Consider the following 22,787-nt stretch of genomic DNA (forward strand, 5'->3'; position numbering starts at 1 on the left):
GAGCCTCATCCTTCAGCCCCTCCCCCTTCCCTTCCGCCAACCCCACCCCTGAGCTCCACCCCTTCAGCTCCGCCCCCTGAATGCCTCATCCTTCAGCCCCTCCCCCTTCCCTTCAGCCAACCCCACCCCTGAGCTCCACCCCTTCAGCCCCACCCCCTGCACACCTCATCCTTCAGCCCCTCCCCCTTCCCTTCAGCCAACCCCACCCCTGAGCTCCACCCCTTCAGCTCCGCCCCCTGAATGCCTCATCCTTCAGCCCCTCCCCCTTCCCTTCAGCCAATCCCACCCCTGAGCTCCACCCCTTCAGCCCCGCCCCCTGAACGCCTCATCCTTCAGCCCCTCCCCCTTCCCTTCAGCCAATCCTACCCCTGAGCTCCTCCCCTTCAGCCCCGCCCCCTGCACACCTCATCCTTCAGCCCCTCCCCCTCCCCTTCAGCCAACCCCACCCCTGAGCTCCACTCCTTCAGCCCCGCCCCCTGCACGCCTCATCCTTCAGCCCCTCCCCTTCCCTTCAGCCAATCCTACCCCTGAGCTCCTCCCCTTCAGCCCCGCCCCCTGCACACCTCATCCTTCAGCCCCTCCCCCTTCCCTTCCCCCAACCCCACCCCTGAGCTCCTCCCCTTCAGCCCCGCCCCCTTCACGCCTCATCCTTCAGCCCCTCCCCCTTCCCTTCAGCCAACCCCACCCCTGAGCTCCTCCCCTTCAGCCCCGCCCCCTGCACGCCTCATCCTTCAGCCCCTCCCCCTTCCCTTCAGCCAACCCCACCCCTGAGCTCCACCCCTTCAGCTCCGCCCCCTGAATGCCTCATCCTTCAGCCCCTCCCCCTTCCCTTCAGACAACCCCACCCCTGAGCTCCTCCCCTTCAGCCCCGCCCCCTGCACACCTCATCCTTCAGCCCCTCCCCCTTCCCTTCAGCCAACCCCACCCCTGAGCTCCTCCCCTTCAGTCCCTCCCCCCGAGCACCTCATCCCTCTCCCTTTCCTTCAGCTCCCCCCCCCTTTGGCTCCTGCACCCCGCACGGACCCTCGGTCCCGCCGCTCTCTTTACTCTCCCCAGCCCCGCCCTCCTCCCGTGGGGTTACAGCAGCCCCCGCTCCCCGTGGCGCTGAAGTTAGGGTTACGGCAGGCCGTACGTAGTGTACGGCAGGCCGCTTTGGATGCGGAACCGATGTGCTGGGGTGCGTGGGGGCGCGCCGCGTCGTTTCTGTAGGGAACTACTTCCGGTAGGGGCAGGCGCTCGGCCGGCCCGGGTGTCTGTCTCTCTTCCGCCCTCACCAGCGGGAGGTGGCCGGGGATTGGTCCTGTGAGAGCACGTGGGGTCCAGCTCCCCGCCCCCCTTTCTGTGTCCCACCATCCGGGGTATGGGCCATGAAGACGGGGCTTCCTTCCTGCTGTTGTTACTGCCGCGGAGCCGGCCGGTCGGGGCGGGGCTGCAGCCGGGCCAGGCTCCCCGTTCCCAGGGCGGGGCTGCCGCGTCCCGCAGGGGGCCTCGCCTACTGGGAGCTGTGAGTCCCCTCCCCCCAGGGTGTTAGGGACCCCCCCCCCCCAGCAGGGGTCGTGCCTGCCCTCCCCGGAGCTGCCCTGGGAGCTGGGACCCATTGTGACACCCTCCCCCCGCCCCCTCCCCCCGGGATCCTGTTCCTCCTCCCTCCACAGAGAGGTGGGATTGTGACACCCCCTCCCCCCCACCTCCTCCCTGGAGACCCCCCCCTCAGGAGTGAGGCACGTGACTCCCTCCTAAGGTGGGAGCTGGGACTCGCCCCTTCAGTTATGACCCTCCCCAACCCTTTGGCTCCCTGGTAGCGGCTGGCACCAGCAATTGTGGAAGATCCCTGGGACTGCGTGGATCCCCGTTTTGGCCCCAAACAGGAGGTACTGGTGCTGCTGAGAGTTGGGCTTTCTCCCCCCACCCCCCAGCTAGTAAGCTGCCAGGGTCATTCCCTGGCCTGTACCAACCCCAGAGAAACATGGAGTTTGCAGAGCTAATCAAGACACCGCGAGCAGATAATGTGGTCCTGCACCGTCCCTTCTACCCAGCAGTGGAAGGGACACTATGCTTGACTGGCCATCACCTCATCCTCTCATCTCGGCGCCAGGACAATGCTGAGGAGCTGTGGCTGCTGCACTCAAACATTGACTCTATTGAAAAAAGGTATTTTCCCCCTTCTTTGTCCCCATCTAATTCCTCCTCTTTGTAAGGGATGGGAAGAAGCCCTGTGAAGAATTGGGTGGCAGGAATCCAAGGGTTTAGCTCTAGCTCTGGAGGAGAGTGCAGCCCAATGATTAAAATAGAGGACTGAGCACCAAGATAGCTGCATTCTAGTCCTGTTTGGGACATTGGTTGAGTTACTTCACTTCTGTCTTCATTTTCCTCTTCTGGAAAATGAGGGTGATAATTGCCTACCTTCCAGGGATGACTGACGTTTGCAAAGTGCATGAATGAAAGGGGCTACAGTTCAGTAATATTTAGCTTTTGTACAATGCTTTCCATCTGTGGATCTCAAAGCACTTTAGAAAGGCTGTAAGCATCAAGCAAAACGATTTGACAAAGATGCACAGCAAGGCCAAAGGCAGAGCCAGGAATAGAACCCATATCTTTGGAGACCCTGTCCAGTACTGTCTGCATGAGGCCACACTGCCATACATGGACCAGTGCAACGGTACTATGCCTACATCTCTCTCATCGTGTGGCTTGATAAAGTTGAGGAATGTTGGCTACTGTACTTCAGTATAGACTCCATCACTGAGCCATTCCATCCCATTCCACCTGATCCATTTAGCGATTACCTCTTAAATATCCTTGTTCCCTGCTGGAGAGGGAGGAAAAACAGGGATTACAACGTATGCCGTTCTGTAGGGTTTGGTAAATAGTCCCAGCCATGCATTCCTTTAGTTCACATATAGTGATCACCCTAAGACAAACCAATGTGCCAGTAGAGCAGGCTTATAAAATTCCGTCCTCCCGCCTTGCTGATGACCAAGTAAAATCCAGTATTTTGTATTGTGATAAGGATGGGTGAGAGATGTTTGTACTTGGGCTGGTAGTTTTTCATAATCTTTTTGTGGCATGAGCACCAAAGCTGCTGCTTTTTTTTTTTTGTGTTGGCTTTTTGCGTTTCATGAGCGACTCTCTTGAAGTGTATGGCCTATTGGTCTCATTGTGGAGAAGAGCCGTCTTTAATGACACTGGTGATGTCAGTATGCTTCAGGAAATGCAGAGAGAGGAAAAACAGCCCCACTAGTATATTAACTGTTACTACAGGAAGTTATGAAATAGCAGTGCAGGAGGGCATACAGATACATGTATTGGATCATCACTGAAATTGGACAGCTGTTCCATCCATTTATCCCAGTGCTAGCAATTCTTCAGTGCTGGAGAAACAGTCATGACTACTGAGTGAAGAAAATATTTTTTTTTAGCTGAAATAATGGCTTAGAAGAAATAATTCTGACACCAAATCACTGAATTTTGTCTGGTTTGGTTACAATTCAGCATTTATATAGTGAGGGGGTGTTGGCCAAAAACCTATTACTCATCCCACACAGACGGCTGTACTGTATCCAGGCAACTACAGCTCTACTACCTGTGCTGCTTACTATGGCCTGCGTTTCCTCAAGGACCACTTTGAGCTGTCAACAAATGGCACCCGCCGTGAACTGTGAGGATGAAACGGAAAGGCATGTCAAAACAAAACTGGCCCGGTTTGACTATCAGGCTGACTGTATTATAGTTGATATTTCAGTACCACCTTTCTTCTAAAAATCTATCGTCTTTGTAAACATTGCTTACGGACTCCTTCCCAAGCGATCTCTGAGGAAGATACCCACTATATGCTCATTTTACAGATGGGGAAACCGAGGAATAGAAGTGAAGTCAGGTGATCAAAGCCACACCCAGCTGGGTAGAACTCGTCGTAGAACCCCAGAGTCATGATTCCCAGGCTCTCACTAACCCAAGCTACCAAATCTACCCAGACCACTTACGTTGAGTCCCACGTATATAACTCTCTCTACTCTCAAAAAGAAAAGGAGGACTTGTGGCACCTTAGAGACTAACCAATTTATTTGAGCATGAGCTTTCGTGAGCTACAGCACAACTGAGCTCCTTGTCTGTCTTGCTAAACCCTGTCAACTTCTGCTAACACCCTCATGCTCTGTGAGATATTTGAATATTTATCTCCCTGCTCTTATTTTCCTACTCACTTCCATCTTTTGTATTTTTAACAGCAATAGGGTTTTTTTGCTAGTTAACATGAAGGAAACAAACCCTTTATTTATTCAAAATGTACGCTTCTTTCTGCTGCATAAGGAACACCTGAGGCATTTTTAATAGGTATCTTTTTCTGCATGTTTTTACATTAAATATTAAGGGCTTGTATACATCTTATTCCTGGAAGACTCTGAGGACTGGAGAACCTAGTACAGTTATGACTTTGTAGATGTCAAGCAAGTGAAACCTGTTTAATTGAGCGGGAAAGTAGTTTTTAGTCAGAGTGAAACATTTTTGTCTTTGTAGTTAACCTTTATTAACTCAAAAAAAAATCTGTTAGATTCAACACTTCTGTGCATTCAGTTAGTGGATCAGAGAGCTCCCAGTCTGTATCTTCTAGGAACATCAGGAAATCTCATACTTGAAATACCTGAGATGTGGGGGTTGTTTGTTTTCTAAACGTTAGAAATCAGGAAGAAAGCCTTTAACCCTCTGTCCCCCTCAACACATACATATCCACGTACCACCATCAGAAGCAAAAAAAGGGCACACCCATTTTTTTTCCAGGCAACCAATACTTACTTTCTCTTTTATAGAGGCACATGGGGAAGAGATTCGTACCTTAAAGCATTAGCAAGTAACTTAGTTACGTAAGAACATATCTTGCTGAAAGATTTGAATATCACATCTTTTCTAAAAGAATGTAGAGCAGATAAAGCCCCAATAAGTAGTCGTTTATTTTGCATGTATGCGCTGCTGGAAGACCTGTGTATATTTATCTAGGAATTTGGACATCCATAGAGGCTATTTCTCTTCATAGTTCAACATACTGTATCTTTCACTGCAGGTTTGTTGGCTCATTAGGCACCATCATTATAAAATGCAAAGATCTGAGGATTATTCAACTGGATATACCCGGAATGGAGGAGTGTTTGAACATTGCTAGCTCTATTGAGGTAAGAGCTTTTAATATTTACTCATAGTAATAAATGACACTTCCATAACACTTTTATATTTTCAAAGCATTGTTCAGACCTTAACTACAAACAGCTATTCAAAGAAATTGAAGAAGGGGCTGGCAGAATGTGGGTTTCTAGTAGGGTAAAAACTAAGCTTTAATTTTAAGTTACTGAGAAAGATCTTGATAGTCATGTTTATCAGATGATAGAAGCAGCCCAGGTGAGGGAGTTCTTATTAGGGAACCTGTATGGCCCCCAAATCAATCACATAACTGAACCCAGTGGACATTATAGTAATACAGTAAATCCTTATTGCCACGTAGAGTGCTTCAGACTGTTTTAGGAGGTGAACAGAGAGTATAAAATCACTCATTTGGGTTGGAAGAGTAATTGTATGAAGTATGTTTGGTTTTTTTCACACTACTAGCAAAAATATAGTTCCCCTTTTTAATTAAACCTCTGACCAGAGTGTTTGGTTTTTCCCAAACATGACAGAACTGTGCTCGTACATGAAAATAAGAAAGTGAAGCTGGCTATTCTAGTTTTATTTGTCTAAGCTAAGTAACAGGCAAAGAATAAGTAGCATAACTAAATGCTTTTACTAAGACGGGTGAATGTTATTTAAAACGAGTTCCCTTGACTGTGTTCCTGTTTAATGAGTCTCTTGTTTCCATACTTCTGTTGTACCGTTTTGCAAATGTAACCCTTAGGAGTAACATTGCATGGGAAATACCCACAGAAAGCAAGTAAGCATCACAAGTGTTCTAGATACATCTGTCTTGGAGTGCTTTTGTGTGTCCTACTAACTTTGTGTTAGGTAAATTATACTGCAATTAAATTACACTGTGCCTTAAATTATAGCAATTAACTTGACTTACGGTGTATTTTCAGGCTAATTATATAAATTTAGTTTATATTCTCAAGCTGTGCCTTGTCTTCTAGTTCCAATAACTGGCTCTGCAGAACAGTATCAAATGAACCATAGAATCCTAGAAATGTAGGACCAGAAGGGACACTTGTAGGTCATCTAGTCCAGTCCCCTGCATTGAGGCAAGACTAAGTATTATCTAGACAAAGAGTCCCCAACCTTCGGCACGCGGTCTATCGGGGTAATTTGCTGGTGGGACGCGAGACATTTTGTTTACTTTGGCCGTCTGCAGGCACGGCCCCCCAGTGGCCGCAGTTCAGTTCCTGGCAAATGGGAGCTGTGGGATGCGGCGGCTAGGATGTCCCTCTAACCTGTTTTTTAAAACATCCAGTGACGGAGATTCCACAATCTCCCTTGGTAATTTGTTTCAGTGCTTAATTACCCTTACAGTTAGACATTCGGAAAAACTTCCTAGTCTAAATCTCTCTTGCTGCAATTTAAGCCCATTACTTCTTATCCTGTCCTCAGTGGTTAAAGAGACCAGTTATCACCCTGTTCTTTATAACATCCTTTTACTTATCTGAAGACTATGATGTCTTTCCCCTCAATCTTCTCTTCTCCATACTAAACAAACCCAGTTCATTCAATTTTTCCTCATAGATCATGTTTTCTAGACCTTTAATCATTTTTGTTGCTCTTCTCTGGACTTTCTCCAGTTTGTCCACATCTTTCCCAGAGTGTGGTGCCCAGAACTGGACACAATACTCCAGTTAAGGAGTTATCAATGCTGAGTAGAGCAGAAGAATTACTACTTGTGTCTTGCTTATAACACTTGTGCTAATACATCCCAGAATGATGATTGCTTTTTTTGCAACAGTATTACATTTTTGACTCATACTAGTTTGTGATCCACTATAACCCCCAGATCCTTTTCTGACATACTCCTTCCTACGCAGTCATTATCCATTTTGTATTTGTGCAACTGATTATTCCTTCGTAAGTGTACTACTTGGCTTTTGTCCTTATTGAATTTCATCCTGTTTATTTCAGACCGTTTCTCCAGTTTGTCAATATCATTCTGAATTCTAATCCTGTCCCTCAAAGCACTTGCAACCCCTCCAGCTTGGTATTGTCAGCAGACTATAAGTGTACTCTCTGAGCCATTATCCAAATAATTTATGAAGACAGTGATTAGAACCGGAACCAGGACAGATCACTCCCTCTCCCCTCCATTCCCCCCCCCGTGGGACCCCAGTTGATATGCCCTTCCAGCTTAATTGTGAACCATTAATAACTACTCGCTGAATATACTTTTCCAACCTCTTGTGCACTCAATCTAAAATAGATTTGTCTAGGTTATATTTGTTTAGTTTGTTAGAGAGGGTCTTATGAGACAGTATCAGAAGCCTTATTGAAGACGAGATATATCACATGTACTGCTTCCTATCCACAAAGCTTATTACCCTGTCAGAGAAGGGTATGAGGTTGCTTTGACATGATTTGTTCTTGATAACTCTGTGTTGACTCTTACTTATCACCTTATTTTCTTCTTGGTCCTTACAAATTGTTTGTTTTTTCCATTATCTTTCCGAGTACTGAAGTTAAGCTAAACGTTGTCTTTATTCCCCTCTTTATAGATAGGTACAGTATTTGCCCTTTTCCAGTCACCTGGCAACTCTGCTATCTGCAGTCACTGGATCTCAAAGATAAACACTTAATAGCTCAGAGATCTCTTTGTCAGGCCCTGCCAACTTCAAGACATCTAATTTGTATAAGTAATTCTTAATTTGTTTGTTCCCTATTTTAGCCTCTGATCCTACCCCATTTACACAGATGTTCACTACGTTAAGTTGTCCAATCACCGCTAATGTTTTTTTGGTGAGAACTGAAACAAAAAAGGCATTTAACACTTCAGCCATTGCTGTGTTTTCTACTGTTGTCTTTCCCTCTTCATTGAGTAATGAGCCTTCCCTGACTTAAGTCTTCATCTTGCTTCTCATGTAATTGTAAAATGTTTTTTTGTTACTCTTCATGTCCATAGCTAGTTTAATCTTATTTTTTGTTTTGGCCTTTCTTATTTTGTCCCTACATTCTTGTGATGGGGGTTTTTGGGGTGTTTTTTGTTTTTTTTTTTAATTCATCCATTGTAATTTGATCTAGTTTCCACTTTTATATGACCCTTTTTTGAGGTTCAGGTCATTGAAGATCTGGTTAAGCCAGGGTGGTCTCTTATACTTCCTCTCATTCCTATGCACCGGGATAGATTGCTCTTGCACCCTTAATAATGTCCCTTTAAAAAACTGCCAGTTCTCCAGAACTCTTTTTTTCCTCTTAGACTTGCTGCTACCAGTTCTGAGTTTGCTAAAGTCTGCCTTCTTGAAGTCCATTGTCTTTAGTGTGCTCTTTTCCTTCCTACCATTCCTTATAATCATGAACTCATTATTTCATCATCACTTTCACCCAAACTGCCATCTATCTTCAAATTCTCAACCCAGCTCCTCACTTTTAGTCAGAATCAAATCTAGAACAGCCTCTCCCCTAATTGCTTTCTCTACCTTCTGTAATAAAAAGCTGTTTCCAGAGCATGCCAAGAACTTGTTGGATAATCTTTGCCCTGCTGTATTATATTCCCAACAGATGTCCATGTAGTTGGCCACCAAGTCCTGTGCTTTGGGTGATTTTGTTAGTTGTTTTAAATTCTCATCAAAAGTTTTTGCCCTTTTTGCGTTAAAAGCATAAACGGCCTCAGCAAACCCTACTTTATTTTACACGGCAGTGCAATAAAATGAGCAAAAATAAAGATGGGAACCATGGCAGTTTAGTAGGTGGTTCCAAATTGGTAATAGGATATGGGCACTAGTTAGTCCGGCCTGGTATTGGACAATTATTGTTACCATCTGGCTGTTCAGTGCCCCGTGAAATCAGCTGATGATCTCAGGCCACTCTGGACAGAGGTCTATATCCATCCCACAATTTATTTCTTGTCTGTTCAATCCTTTGCCTCCATGATAAGATAACTGTCTTCTTAGTCTCAGAGATGAGGTACATTGGTGGTGGCCCATGTTAGAGAAGCTTGCGCTGCTATGCCTGTTCTGCAGAAACGCTTACCAAATAAATATGACAGGAATAGCTCAGAATGCTGCAGGATCACGACTGGAGGTTACAGAATTTTGGACCAGCTACTGCAAAATACCATGACCCTTGTGTAAGATTAAATAAAAGATGAGTCTCAATACAGATGTTCTACACAAGCTTTGAATCCAAATTGTATTGCCAAAACTAAAAGACGGGAACATTGTACAGACATTTTTGGCATGAAAGGTCACCTAAGCGAACAAACTGACGCTTCATTTTTTTCCACAGGCATTGTCCACCCTGGATTCTGTCACACTAATGTATCCCTTCTTTTACCGGCCCATGTTTGAAGTTGTCGAAGATGGCTGGCACTCCTTCCTGCCTGAGCGAGAGTTCGAACTTCTCAGTTCGGTAGTAAGTTGGATATCAGGAATTTTTGTAGCGATACAAAGAGAACCACACAATCGCCTGGGGCTTTATCCTGCCAAATGTATATGTGCATATTGTCTGAGCTGTTCCATGCAGCACTGTGTAGGACGGAGCCCTTAGTGAAACCAGCTGTACCCTGTGTGGGTGGAAAATGAAAACTCTTCATGGGTCAAAAATAACCTGTGTGCTCTTGGGGCTGGCTGTTCGGCACCTATTCTTTACTATGTGCAAGTGGGTTTTTAAGTATCTGCTTAAAGGTGACCTGCAAAGTTACGTGGGGACTGGGAGGAGGCGTTTCCCTTTTTCCTTACATATAAAGGAAGCCAGGATATCTTTTAAAAAAAATTGCTGGTTTGTCCTTGGGAATAAATTTGAATCAAGTTCTCCTGGGTTTGGAGAGCTGAAATGTAGGTGGTTTTTCAGCCCTTAATTGAAGGGACTGGAATGTTAGTCTCTAAAGAGACTAACATTTGGGGGGAGGGATAGCTCAGTGGTTTGAGCATTGGCCTGCTAAACCCAGGGTTGTGGGTTCAATCCTTGAGGGGGCCATTTGGGTCAAAAATTGGGGATTGGTCCTGCTTTGAGCAGGGGGTTGGACTAGATGACCTCCTGAGGTCCCTTCCAATCCTGATATTCTATGATTCTATGATTCTAAAGATCTTTCTGCTAGCCGCAGTTCAGGAATTTGTGTTTTATTTCCACCCATTTCACTCAAAGTTCTAAACCAGGGGTGGCTAAACTTACTGATCCTTTGAGCTACGTACCACAATCTTCAGAAGTTCAAGAGCTGGGGCGTGCCTGCCGGGGCTTGGGGCATCAGCCCTGCAGGAGGCGCCTGCCGGGGCTTGGGGCTTCAGCCATGCTCCTGCTGAAGCCCTGACAAGCATGGCCCGTGGGGCTGAAGCCCCAAGATCCCCCCCCTGCCCCGCTGGACAGAAGCCCCTAGCCTAGCACCCCGCTGCAAGGCAGAGGTTCCAAGCTCCCTCCCCCAAGTCTGGCGGGGGAGGGGTGGGCTCTCCGAGCCTCACTTTAACTGTAAAAGAGCCACATGTGGCTTGCGAACCACAGTTTGACCACCCCTGTTCTAAACTTTCTCAAGCCTTATTTGCAATGGGGAAATCTACCAAAAAAAAATCCCACCAGTACTACCGCCAGTTTATCCGAGCCACTGCTAACCATAACGGACCTGTAGTGTAGACAAGGCTCCTGTGGATGGATCCATTTTTTCCATGTCAGTTAACTTGCTTTTAGCTTCTGGAGAGCCCCAGGAGTGTGTAGCCCATGTGTAATTGTATTCATGTAAAACTGATTGACCGTCATCCTGCCTTTGTAATAAAATGTCACAGTACACTTCAAGGACAGCACTCCAGAAATTTAGCGGAAGTGTTGCTTAGTCATGCTACATTGCAACATATTCTTGTTTTGAGTCCTCTTGGATGCTGTGGCAAGAACATGTAATGCAAACTTGCTTCAAAGAAGATGGAGCAATTTACAAGTTGCAATCTGCTGTCATTTATTGATAGCATAGACTGTATGTGTACTAATGATCCTGTCTCGGGAGGGTGATGTACAGGGCAGCAGCATCCTTGTCAAGTTTCTGCCATGCAGGACTGTTCCAATGAATCCATCACAACAGCAAGTTCTACAGCTAAATGATGGAACTAAGGGTATGTCTATGCTACTGTGGCATAGCTACAGTGCTGCTGAGCACCGCAGTGTAGACGCTTCCTGCATCGGCATGAGGGGTTTTTCCATCAGTGTCGTTTATCCACCTGTTTGAGAGGTGGGAGCTAGGTCAATGGAAGAATTTTGTCCACAGCGGGGTTGGAGGGGGGGGTTAGGGCAACCTAACTACAGTGCGCAGGGAATGATGTAGCTAGGTCGTTCTAATTTTTAGGTGTAGACGAGGTTTAAGTCAATGAAATATATAGCTGATGTCTTTGTGTGAACATTATGGGAAACAAACAACACTTTCCGCTGGCTAAAGACCCGAATATTTTGTGTTGAAAGAGAAAACTTGAAACATGCAGAGACAAACATGTTTACAGAGAGAGGTACATGCAAACAAGTAACCTCATTACAATAAATTAAGTAACCTCATGTCTATTTGGCAGCCGGTATCAAGCGGAGTGCCCCAGGGGTCGATCCTGGTGCTGGTTTTGTTCAACATCTTCATTAATGATCTGGATGATGGGATGGATTGCACCCTCAGCAAGTTTACAGATGACACTAAGCTGGGGGGAGAGGTAGATACGCTGGAAGATAGGGATAGGGTTCAGAGTGACCTAGAGAAAGTGGAGGATTGGGCCCAAAGAAATCTGATGAGGTTCAACAAGGACAAGTGCAGAGTCCTGCACTTAGGAAGGAAGAATCCCATGCACTGCTACAGACTAGGGACCGAATGGCTAGGCAGCAGTTATGCAGAAAAGAACCTGGGGATTACAGTGGATGAGAAGCTGGATATGAGTCAGTAGTGTGCCCTTGTTGCTAGGAAGGCTAACGGCATATTCGGCTGCATTAGTAGGAGCATTGCCAGCAGATTGAGGGAAGTGATTATTCCCCTCTATTCGGCACTGGTGAGGCCACATCTGGAGTATTGCGTCCAGTTTTGGGCCCCCCGCTACAGAAGGGATATGGACAAATTGGAGAGAGTCCAGCAGAGGGCAATGAAAATGATATGGGGAGTGGGGCACATGACTTATGAGGAGAGGCTGAGAGAACTGGGCTTGTTTAGTCTGCAGAAGAGAAGAATGAGAGGGGATTTGATAGCAGCTTCTTGAAGGGGGGTTCCAAAGAGGATGGAGCTCGGCTGTTCTCAGTGGTGGCAAATGACAGAACAAGAAGCAATGGTTTCAAGTTGCAGTGGGGGAGGTCTAGGTTGGATATTAGGAAACACTATTTCACTAGGAGGGTGGTGAAACACTGGAATGCGTTACCTAGGGAGGTGGTGGAATCTCCTTCCTTAGAGGTTTTTAAGGCCCGGCTTGACAAAGCCCTGGCTGGGATGTTGTAGTTGGGGTTGGTCCTGCATTGAGCAGGGGGTTGGACTAGATGACCTCCTGAGGTCTCTTCCCACCCTAATCTTCCATGATTCTCTGAATAGGGCTTTTTCCTAACTTGACTACAGATTGGAACCATATTTGTTTGTGAAACATAGTTAAGGTCCATTCTGACCATCAGGCAGAGGTACTACACATAACACAGCAGGTCACAATAGCAAAGGAGACCTAGACAACAGCAGTGCCATTCCTCTTCAGCAGACACCTCTTTTTTTGTCAGGATCCTTCCACAGGCGTATCTGGCTGCCAGTCTGCTACTTTTGAAAATAAACTTGACGTTCGTTGTAGTCAAAGCAAATTCCAGGCCAATTTATATGAACGTCCGCGTGGTGGACTCCAGTGATCCTCAAGGGCTTGTGTCAATATGCAGTAGTTGCCTTTTTGATTGAGATACTCTGCTGGATTGGGTGGACACAATACATGCCATCTATTTTGCCACCACAGAAAAAAACAAACAAACAAAAAAACCTCTTATTGCTTTTCGGGCATCTTGCACCTCCCCAGCCAATCTTTTCATAGTGCAAGACATTCACAGCAGCCCCCAGTATGGGTTTCCCAACCCCATCGGAGCATTTATCGCTTGGGGTTACCAGCTTCAGTAGTGCATCCTCCACCCTCTTTCCCATAGATTAACTCTGGTCGGGGTGGCCTGGCATTCCACTGTCGGGGCAGGCTCCCTGAGAGAGAGGTCTTGCTCATCTGAAAGTTCTGCAGCCATTGGTTCTTATCCCAGGCCTCCAGCATGACCTGATCCACCAAGTATTATTCTTGGTCCAAACATGGCATTCAAAGTGATAAAGGTCCATAGCCAACAGGCACCTGAGCTGGGCTTGTATGAAGCTGCAATGTGAGCCCTCCTATCTCCTGAGCAGTTAGTGGTTCTAGCATAGACTTCAGTAAAAGGGGCCTTTATTCTCTGCCTACTGTATTCTCAGTTGCTGTGTCTGACCCCTGATATTCAGCAGTTTCTGCATTGCCAGTTCTGTCAAAAATACGGCTTGCTGAGCAGAGAGACGCCTCGCTCCAGCGTGAATTCGGTATCTTCTCAGTACTTAGCAGTTCTGTCACAAATCTCAGTTTCAGGGAGCTGTGCAAAAATGAGAGATAGGTACACTGGGAGACCCACAGTGCCCAAGTACAGCAATTGTTGCAGGGAGTGCTGTATGTGGAGTCAGCATACTGGTTTACATGAGCTTGGGGACATAGCAAACCTTTGAAGGAGAAAACAGTGCTACAAATGTTAAACTACTGCATTTAACCTCAGAAACAGTTCAATCTTCAAGCATAGATGGACCTTCAGTCCCTTTGGCTTGGTCTGCATTGGGAAACTTGCTAAAACTTCCCACAGTTGCTATTGCTCGTGGTAGCGGTGGGGGCACCAGTTGATGCTGTTTGTGTTTCAGTATTATCTAGAGGCCTAGATCAAGGCCCCTTTGCAGACCTGTATTATATCCTTGTCCCAGAGAGTTCACATGATTGATAAATGCTGGAATCCCCTTTATATGGGATTAAAGATGACTGCATCTGTAGGTAATTCTACTGTCGTGCTCATTACAGAGAGGCTAATGACACTGATTTAAAAAAAAAAATAGCAAACATCAATTTTTGGCAGCACTGGCTTGCCTTGTAAAAGTGTGCTCATTAGTGCAGTTGCATAATTGTTTTTTGGGGGGAGAGGATGGTGCGGGGAGGAATTGTCTCCTGGTTCTGGGTGAGGCACAAGTGACAAACCAAAAATCTAAGTGACCTTGTCTGTAGACTTTCAGATGGTATTTTATAACTTCTTTTTTTGTAGTTTTAACTTAGAATTTCTTGGCTTTCTAACATTTCCTTCTAAAACTACAGCATTCATTTTCTACTACAACAAAACATTCTCTTGTATCTTTTCCAGACGACTGAATGGCGGCTGAGCTATGTCAATAAGGAGTTTTCTGTCTGCCCCTCCTACCCACCAGCTGTCACTGTCCCAAAATCAATTGATGATGAGGCCCTTCGGAGAGTTGCAACCTTTCGCCATGGTGGCCGCTTCCCCGTTCTAAGCTATTATCATAAGAAGAATGGGATGGTAAGTCTTGTTTGAGTGCTTTGGGCACTTAAGAGGAGTTGGTTTTCTTGGGCTGGTCAAAAAATATAAAGGTCTCTTCAGAAATCTTTTGCCCTATTTGTTGAAAAATAACATATTCTGAGGGCTTTCAATGCAACTTATAGGATGTTAACTCCCTATCACCACCCAGCTTATTCTGAGACCGTCTTTTCATAGCCGTTTATATGTAAACAAGAGAGCCTGGGCAACTCTAGGTGTTGGAATATAGGACTGCCAATCTAGACTGGTAGTGACTGAAACGTTGTCTAACATTTATTCAGTAGTGGATGGAAAATGAGTCATCTCTCAGCAGAGAGATGTCCACCTCCTGCTCACACACCTCCACAATTGGCACTTGTTGGGCTAGCTGTGCCGACTGGCTATGGACTGAACGGCCCACAGAGACTGCATGATCCTTTTCACCCTGAGATGTGGTCCATCTGGGTCATGATAGAGGCACAGTGTGCGTGAAGTTAGCACTGCGTCTGCTTACACTGCACCTGTTTTGTGAGTGAGCAGAGGACTCTGTTCTCCAGGCCTGTCAATGTGGCACCTTTAACGAGCAGCAAATTCTGTCGCTGTCTCACGGACCCCCTCCACTTTAAGTTGTCAGAATCTGAGGCTCTGACGCCTCTCTGACTCAGCCACTAACTGCTTGTGATTAGAAAGAAATGTACCCAGTAGGTGGGTTATTATGTGATTCCTTGTATCTAGTACTGCGTGCTGTTGGAGGCAAGGTGTTGGATTAGATGAACACTGGTCTGATCCAACATAAGTACTTCCTGTGATTCTTCTTTTGCCCAGGCTTAGAGTTAAATCATCAACTAGTTACATGTTGACAAATCAGTCCCAGTGAAGGAGTTAGGTAGCTCATGCTGTTCCTTGTCACTGTGGAGCTTCCGTTCTCTTCTTTGCTGGGGTGGGTGGGGGGAAATATTTCCGAGATTTTTTGCTCTTAATACATGTATGTTTGAAGCGTTCAAGTTGCAATGCTTGAACTTCTGATGGTAATGCCTTCTGTCATGCACTGCTACACCCTGCTCTAGTCTGTGGGCGTCAGTAGATATGTTTATTGACTCATCACCCTCACGCTTTCAGCTGTCTCTTGTATTAGTGTTATGGCATAGACTTTACAGATGATAAAGCTTTCTTCCATGAAGCCTTATCTTAAACAAGTGTGGCGCTCTGGTTTATTGGTCTTTCCAGAACCACTGAATAAACTACTACTACTAGGGAACATGTTTGTATTACATAGCTGACTAAAATGTTTTAAATCAGTATTGGTTATAGGTTAAAAATAAAACCCTCCTTCAAATGTTTGTCCATTAAGAAGTTTCAGCAGGAATCTGGGGTCAGAGGTTATGAAAGTGATGGGCCGGGAATCATGAACTGAAAGCTGAGGAGGCTGTGTGAGGATCTTTCTACTGCAAAGTGGCCTGCAGAATAATAACTTTTTAAGAAGCTAGAAATCATAAGGGCAATGAAAAAGATGAGAAGAAACTGAAGGGTGCAGTTGCATGCAAGGGGAAATCAAGGGTTTGCAGCTGAAATGGGAAGAAAGGTAGAGTGATATGGGCAGGCTTTTTCAAATAGCAGACTCTACCAAAGACAGCTCTGTGGCCACTTCAACAGCCGAACTATCCAGGTAAATGCTAAGAGGATAAGAGAGTGGGAAGGACAGTGAGGAGAGAAGTCTGGTGCAAGTCCCTGGAGGAACTAAAGGGGCAATTTTGACTTGGATCCTGAAGTTGCTGGAAGAGGTGTTTGAAGGCTGAAATAAGCAGTTAACAGTTCCATCCCTGCAGTGATGTTAATGAACAGGGCTTCCGCTTTCCTTTAACAATGTTTAGAATTAAACTGGCCGAAGCACTAGAAGATGGATTGCTCCCTACAATACGCCACTGGCAGGGGCCCAGACTAGACAATCTAATGGATCTCCCCGTCTCTAACAGCTGATGCTTTGTTTTTTCTCCTAGGTAATGATGCGGAGCAGCCAGCCTCTCACAGGTACTAATGGGAGACGGTGTAAGGAAGATGCAGCGCTTATTAATGCCACCTTGAGGGCAGGAAAGCGTGGCTACATCATTGATACCCGTTCCCTGAATGTTGCTCAGCAGGCCAGAGCCAAAGGAGGCGGCTTTGAGCAGGAAGTGCAGTATCCTCAGTGGAGGCGAATTCACAAATCTGTTGAGAGGTAAGTGAAATAAGAGGGCCTTCAGGGAACCCCATAGCCCCTTTCAGGCTGCCTCGAGGAACTGGGTTTTCTTGAACCAGTGTAGCTGCCTCACTGCTAACCCCCAGTGTAGATGTGCTCTGCTGGTATTAAAAGTGTCAGCTTCCCCTGATTGGAAACACCAGGGGCCAGATTCTCACCTGTGCCTGGGCTCTGCTTCGTGCAGCAGACTGGGGGTAGGCGGGCAGTCATCAGAGAGCTGATTATGGTTCCCTGATTCTCTGGGTCAGTGAGACTTGAGACCTCTCAGCTGCTTTGAGTCACACCACTGGTACAGGGTTCCTAATGTATCCTACACCAGTGGAGGATAGGCATAACAGAGCTACACTCCCTCCCCCAACTTATGTCGGGGGTATAGAGCTATTAACTGGTGCAGGAACTGGCTGCAGTAGCTTTACACTAGCAGGGAGTTGCCCTATGGCAGGGAAATTCCTTGCTGGCCACTTGTGGCCACAGTCCACCTGCACAGTGCAAAAGGCTGATCTCTTAAGAATCTTGGCTTAGGACCCTGCATCAGTACATCTCCATTATCGTAGCTACACTAGAGCAAAAAACCAAAACCCCAGGGTAGGCATGACCTTAGAGAACTAAGGAAGTGACTAGAACCTTTATGAATTGCTGCCATGTTTTTACAACTCTTGTGAGCAGTTGAACTTGATGGTTTTACAGACAGGCTTGAGTGTTGGTGCATTTTACTTTATATGCCCCTTTCTAAACAAAAATTTTAAAGGTTCAAGTTCATTTTGCTATCTCTGGTTATTAATTTCTTGGAACCAAATCTTTTATATCAAATCGTAATATGCTCTCTTCTTCCCCACACCCCTCCATCCTCTTACTTCCCCACCACCACATTCATTCTCTCTCTCTCACAATAGGTATTAGGCCATGTGACATTTAAATGTCTGATGGTCAGTAGATCTGTAACTTTTAAATGTGCCTTAAGATATCATAGCAGGAAGAGGATCAAAGAGAAACATTTAGTTCAACCTAAAGCATGCAGCTTGCTAAGTCTTGCAAATGGAAGTCATAAGATCCTGTAAATGTTTTTTCAGTTTATCTTTGTGTGTACATAGTCAGTCTGTCTGTCTGTCTTAGTGCGGTTGTAGTCTGAAAGTGACTCTGTAAAAATGGCACTGTGGGCTTCTGTATTTTTCTCAGTGACCTCCAGATCACATCTTCTTAATTTACAAGACTTGTTTTCTTGCTACTCTTTGTCTTCTGCAGCACCCATAATAAAGATTTTGCAATTGGAACTTGATTAGTAAGTGTGTTGCAGTATGTGCCGGACTGGAATCCAGCTTTTTCATACCAGTATTGATTCAGCCATGTTTATCTGGAATAAAAAGTAGTAAAAACTTATTTAGTCAGCAAAGTCCGTGGATATAACAGAAAACACACAGGGTGCAGGTAAATTAAGGAAGACAGTGCTGTTTTTTTCATTGGGACATTTCAGAGCAGAACATGCCTTTTAAGGAGTGGAATTGCTCCAGTTTAAGCACTGATATTTTTCCATGATGCTAAAATGTGACTCATTCACAATAAGAACAGATTTGTTGAACAAGAGAATATCGCTTTATTAAAGTCATGCTTCTTACCATAACCTCTCTTGAAGCATTAGTGTTTAAATCTGTATTTTGACTGGTGATCTTATGGATGAGTGAGCAAGGTCTAATAGCTTCAGTAATATTGCTTGTGGGCTAAATAATCTTTGCTTTCCCCAAAGGTATAACATTCTGCAGGAAAGCCTCATCAAACTTGTGGAAGCTTGCAATGATCAATCGCACAACATGGACCGTTGGCTTAGTAAGCTGGAAGCCTCCAACTGGCTGACTCACATTAAAGAGATACTAACTGCGGCTTGTCTGGCTGCTCAGTGCATTGACAGGTAAATCCTAACTGTGGTGCTGCTTGTTAAATATTCCTTTCGGAGTCAGCTACAGTATTTTACTACTGTAAATACTTTCTTGCTTATTTCCACGCAAGACACCATTTCATCACCACCATTAAGGAGCAGCTCTCTAATAGGCCAGGTCTAGGTTTTATTAGTACAAGCATGAATGAGGAATCATAACAATTAGGGATGGACAATCGGTCATGTAGTCAAGATTGCTTTCTGTGTCATCTAATGTTTTGCCCAGTCTAACCTATATCGCCAATAAGTTAAACTAGAGTTTACACACGAGAACTACTGTTGTGACAACATATTACAGGACAGTTAAACTTGATCCTGTTTCGATCATGAATGTGTACACATTCTTTACTCTATGAACATCCTTTCCATTGAGCTAGTCCAGTACTCAGTCTAATTTTAAATGACTAAAGCGATGGGGCTTCCATCATTTCCTTTGGAGTCTTTCCCACAGTTGAATATATCTCCATTTTTTTGATATTCAAGCCAAATTTACTTTCTATCAACCTAAGCAATTTTTCTCCCTTCTTTTAAAGGATCATAACAACTCTAACTTGTCACTTAACCAAGCTTTCTCTCTCTCTCTCTCTCTCTATATATATATATATATATTTGTTGAGTCGTTCCTCATAAAAAATTTTCACTCTCTTCATCAAGTTTTTTCCTTTTATAAAAATTTCCTCTGGTGTATTTGTTATCTAGGTGAGCAGAAATAAATGTAGCAGTGGCCTGTTCACAGCTGTTTGGGAAGGGGCCTATTTTCTCCCATCGCAGAGGATCTACGTCTCCTCTTTGCAAACAGGAAAAACATGCTCTGTGCAAATCTGTGGTCTGAAATGTAATTCAATTTGGTTAAGAAAATGGCAGGAAACCACTGAGATGTGGCATTTAATAAACCTAGCAGCATTATGTCTCAATGTACCGGCAAGGAATTCAAACTGGAACAGGTGCAGAGAAGGGCTATTGGAATGATCAGAGTAATGGAGAGCCTGCCTTACAAGAAGAAAAGGAGTACTTGTGGCACTTTAGAGACGAACAAATTTATTTGAGCATAAGCTTTCATGAGCTACAGCTCACTTCATCGGATGTGTGAGCTGTAGCTCATGAAAGCTTATGCTAAAATAAATTTGTTCGTCTCTAAGGTGCCACAAGTACTCCTTTTCCTTTTGCGAATACAGACTAACACGGCTGCTACTCTGAAACCTGCCTTACAAGAGGAGACTTAAGGAGCTTGGCTTGTTTAGCCTATCAAAACAAAGACTGAGGGGGAGACATGATTGCTCTCTATCAATATATCAGAGGGATAAACACCAGGGAGGGGGAGGAGTTTTTAAGGTACGGGCCAATGTTGGTACAAGAATAAATGGATATAAACTGGCCATCAACAAGTTTAGGCTTTAAATTAGATGAAGGCTTCTAATAATCAGAAGAGTGAAGCTCTGGGAACAGCCTTCCCAGGGGATTAGTGGGGGCAAAAAACCTAACTTGTTTCAAGACTGAGCTGGATAAGTTTTTATGGAGGGGTGATATGATTGCCTATAATGGCATATTGCCCATCCACGATTGCTATTAGCAAATATCTCCAGTGGTCGGAGAAGGGGCACTAGATGGGGAGGGCTCTGAATTACTACAGAGAATTCTTTCCCAGGTGTCAGGCTGTTGCATCTTGCCCACATGGTCTAACTGATCACCAAATTTGGGGTTGGAAAGGAATTTTTCCCCAGGTCAGATTGGCAGAGACCCTTGTGGGTTTTCATCACTTTCTGCAGCATGGGTCACAGGTCACTTGCTGGTTTGAACTAGAGTAAATGGGGGATTCTTGTACCTTGAAGTCTTTAAATCAAGATCTGAGAACTTCAGTAACTTGGCCAGAGGTTAGGGGTCTATTACAGGAGTGGGTGGGTAAGGTTCTGTGGCCTGTGATATGCAGGAGGTCAGACTCGATGGTCATGATGGTCTCTTCTGGCCTTAAAGTCTGAGTCTATGAGTCTTGGACAATGAGATAAAAGGACTGCACTAAAAACCTCAAACCATGGCAATTACTTGCTTCTGATTTTATTATGGGGAAGGCCAATAACTCTCCTTTACATTGAGTGCAATGGAGCATTTATAACTCCTAGCAGTCAAAAGAAGCAGACTGAGTTTATAGGGAGTTGGCATGGGACAACCCAGGATTTCGGTGCGGACAACCTTATTCCGAAGCTAGTTACTACTTTTGAGTGGACGCTGCACTGAAGTGTATAATCCCCTTAGAAGGAATGGTGGGAGATAGATCTACATACATCCTCTTGCATCCTTGTGACAAGAAAGTTGCAAGATCAGAACCATATTGTCCTAGTTTGTCATTCTACAGGAAGCACATGGACATGTTAGTTCGCTTTTGCGTTTACTGGGAGAGGGGGGAAGAGAATGGTAGTGAAGTTGCTCTCAGCCTGGAACTACTGGAAAGCAAACTGAAAAAAATATACATAAGGATTAATTTATTCATAGCTGTATTGCCCAAGTTCCTTTTGGATACACTATGCTAATTCTAGATGAAAGCATTGCCATGTACATGGGCTACATCTTTATGCCTCTGCTTTCTACTTCAAAACAAGTCGTAATAGCAGCAGAGCAATTAATTGGTGTCAGCACTGGTGCTTGCTTGATGGATTGCTCTTATTTACAAACAGTTTATAGCTCAATTTGGGCCTCTGTACATGAACAAATAAACCTACAATTAGCTTTTAAAAAAAAAAAGCTAAAAGGGTATTTGCACAAGTGAGCCAACTTGGTCACGTTTCAGGAGTGGGAGATGCGATGAGACCATTGTAAATAACGCCACAGGACATTTGAAGGAGGAGCTTGGTGTGATTTTCAGGGGCCCTTGGGTGGGTGTGGCATCGGAACATAAAAAGAACGGAGTGCAGGGGGATTAGCTGTTCTGCAAAGTCAGTGGGAGCTGGGGGGGAAGAGCATATGGAATCTTAGCTGTATGTAAAGCAGTGGTTCCCAAACTTTTCCTGTCATCGCCCCTCCGTCCCCTTACCAATAATGGAGTCTGTCTGCGTCCCCTCTCCATTACTGTACGGTTGGCTCAGTAGAAGAGCTTGGGCGGAACTGGGGATGCAGGAGGAGCTGGGGCTAGAGACGGAGCTGGCCAGTGGACAGAGGGAAGAACTGGGCTGGAAGCAGAGCAGGGGGCAAGAGTGGAGCTGGGGTTTGAGCCGGAACTGGGTTGGGGCTGGAGCTGGCCTGGAGGCGAGGTGGAGCTGTGGCTGGGGGCAGTGTGGGGCTGGGTGATGCTCCCTCCCGGCCCCCTGGGGGGGTCTAGTCTGGGCCCTGCTGTGCACCCCCCGCTAGGGGGCCATGCCCCACAGTTTGGGGACCACTGATGTAAAGTATTAGTCCACTTTTACGATAATTTCCTTAGATTTTTCACTTGCTTTATGGTCTTCTGATTCATCTATACAGAGAGGTGTGTGGTAGTCCTTACATTTGGCTCTGAGGCAGAGCTAAGCAATCGACCAGAATATTTCTTGTGCCTTTGTAGGGCAAACCCTCTCTTACATATTACCCCTGTCCATTTGTAGTTCTACTTTGTATTGCTGTAGCTTCTAAATATCCTAATAAGGAGCATCAGGAGTGTTAGATGCTCGGCAAACACCCAAGAAGACAGGGGGCCTTTGTTAAGATTCTGAAGAGGTTTCCAAGTAGCCTGTTCTTTCCAGCAGAGTCCTAGAGGCCTAACTGAGCTTCTTAGCCTCCTGATCCCTTTTCTAATGGAGTTGGGATCAGTCTTTGGATACTGTCTATTTAATAGGGTGGATCCTAAGTTGATGGATCCAGGGAGAACTCTTCTGTGTGTGACACAAATGTTCTGGATTCCCAAAGCACGTAGCCAGAAATGCTACTGAATCCTTAAATGACGTGAAGCATAAATGACGCTGTGATCTGGGGCTGGAAAGAGTATCAATATTTTTT

General features: G+C 45.3%; 1 protein-coding gene across 1 annotated transcript in view; it reads left to right on the forward strand.

Moving 5' to 3' along the window:
- The first annotated feature begins 1,337 nt into the window (after window positions 1–1,337).
- Window positions 1,338–22,787, forward strand: part of MTMR9 (myotubularin related protein 9) — a 30,695-nt gene continuing 9,245 nt past the window's right edge. The window contains exons 1-6 of the mRNA XM_048845789.2: window positions 1,338–2,151; window positions 5,057–5,165; window positions 9,400–9,525; window positions 14,491–14,664; window positions 16,659–16,876; window positions 18,639–18,800. Of these exons, the coding sequence (XP_048701746.1) occupies window positions 1,967–2,151; window positions 5,057–5,165; window positions 9,400–9,525; window positions 14,491–14,664; window positions 16,659–16,876; window positions 18,639–18,800 (974 nt within the window). The 5' untranslated portion in view covers window positions 1,338–1,966. The remainder of the gene's footprint in view (window positions 2,152–5,056; window positions 5,166–9,399; window positions 9,526–14,490; window positions 14,665–16,658; window positions 16,877–18,638; window positions 18,801–22,787) is intronic.

The sequence above is a fragment of the Caretta caretta genome, chromosome 3 (assembly GCF_965140235.1).
Source record: "Caretta caretta isolate rCarCar2 chromosome 3, rCarCar1.hap1, whole genome shotgun sequence".
NCBI lineage: Eukaryota > Metazoa > Chordata > Testudines > Cheloniidae > Caretta > Caretta caretta.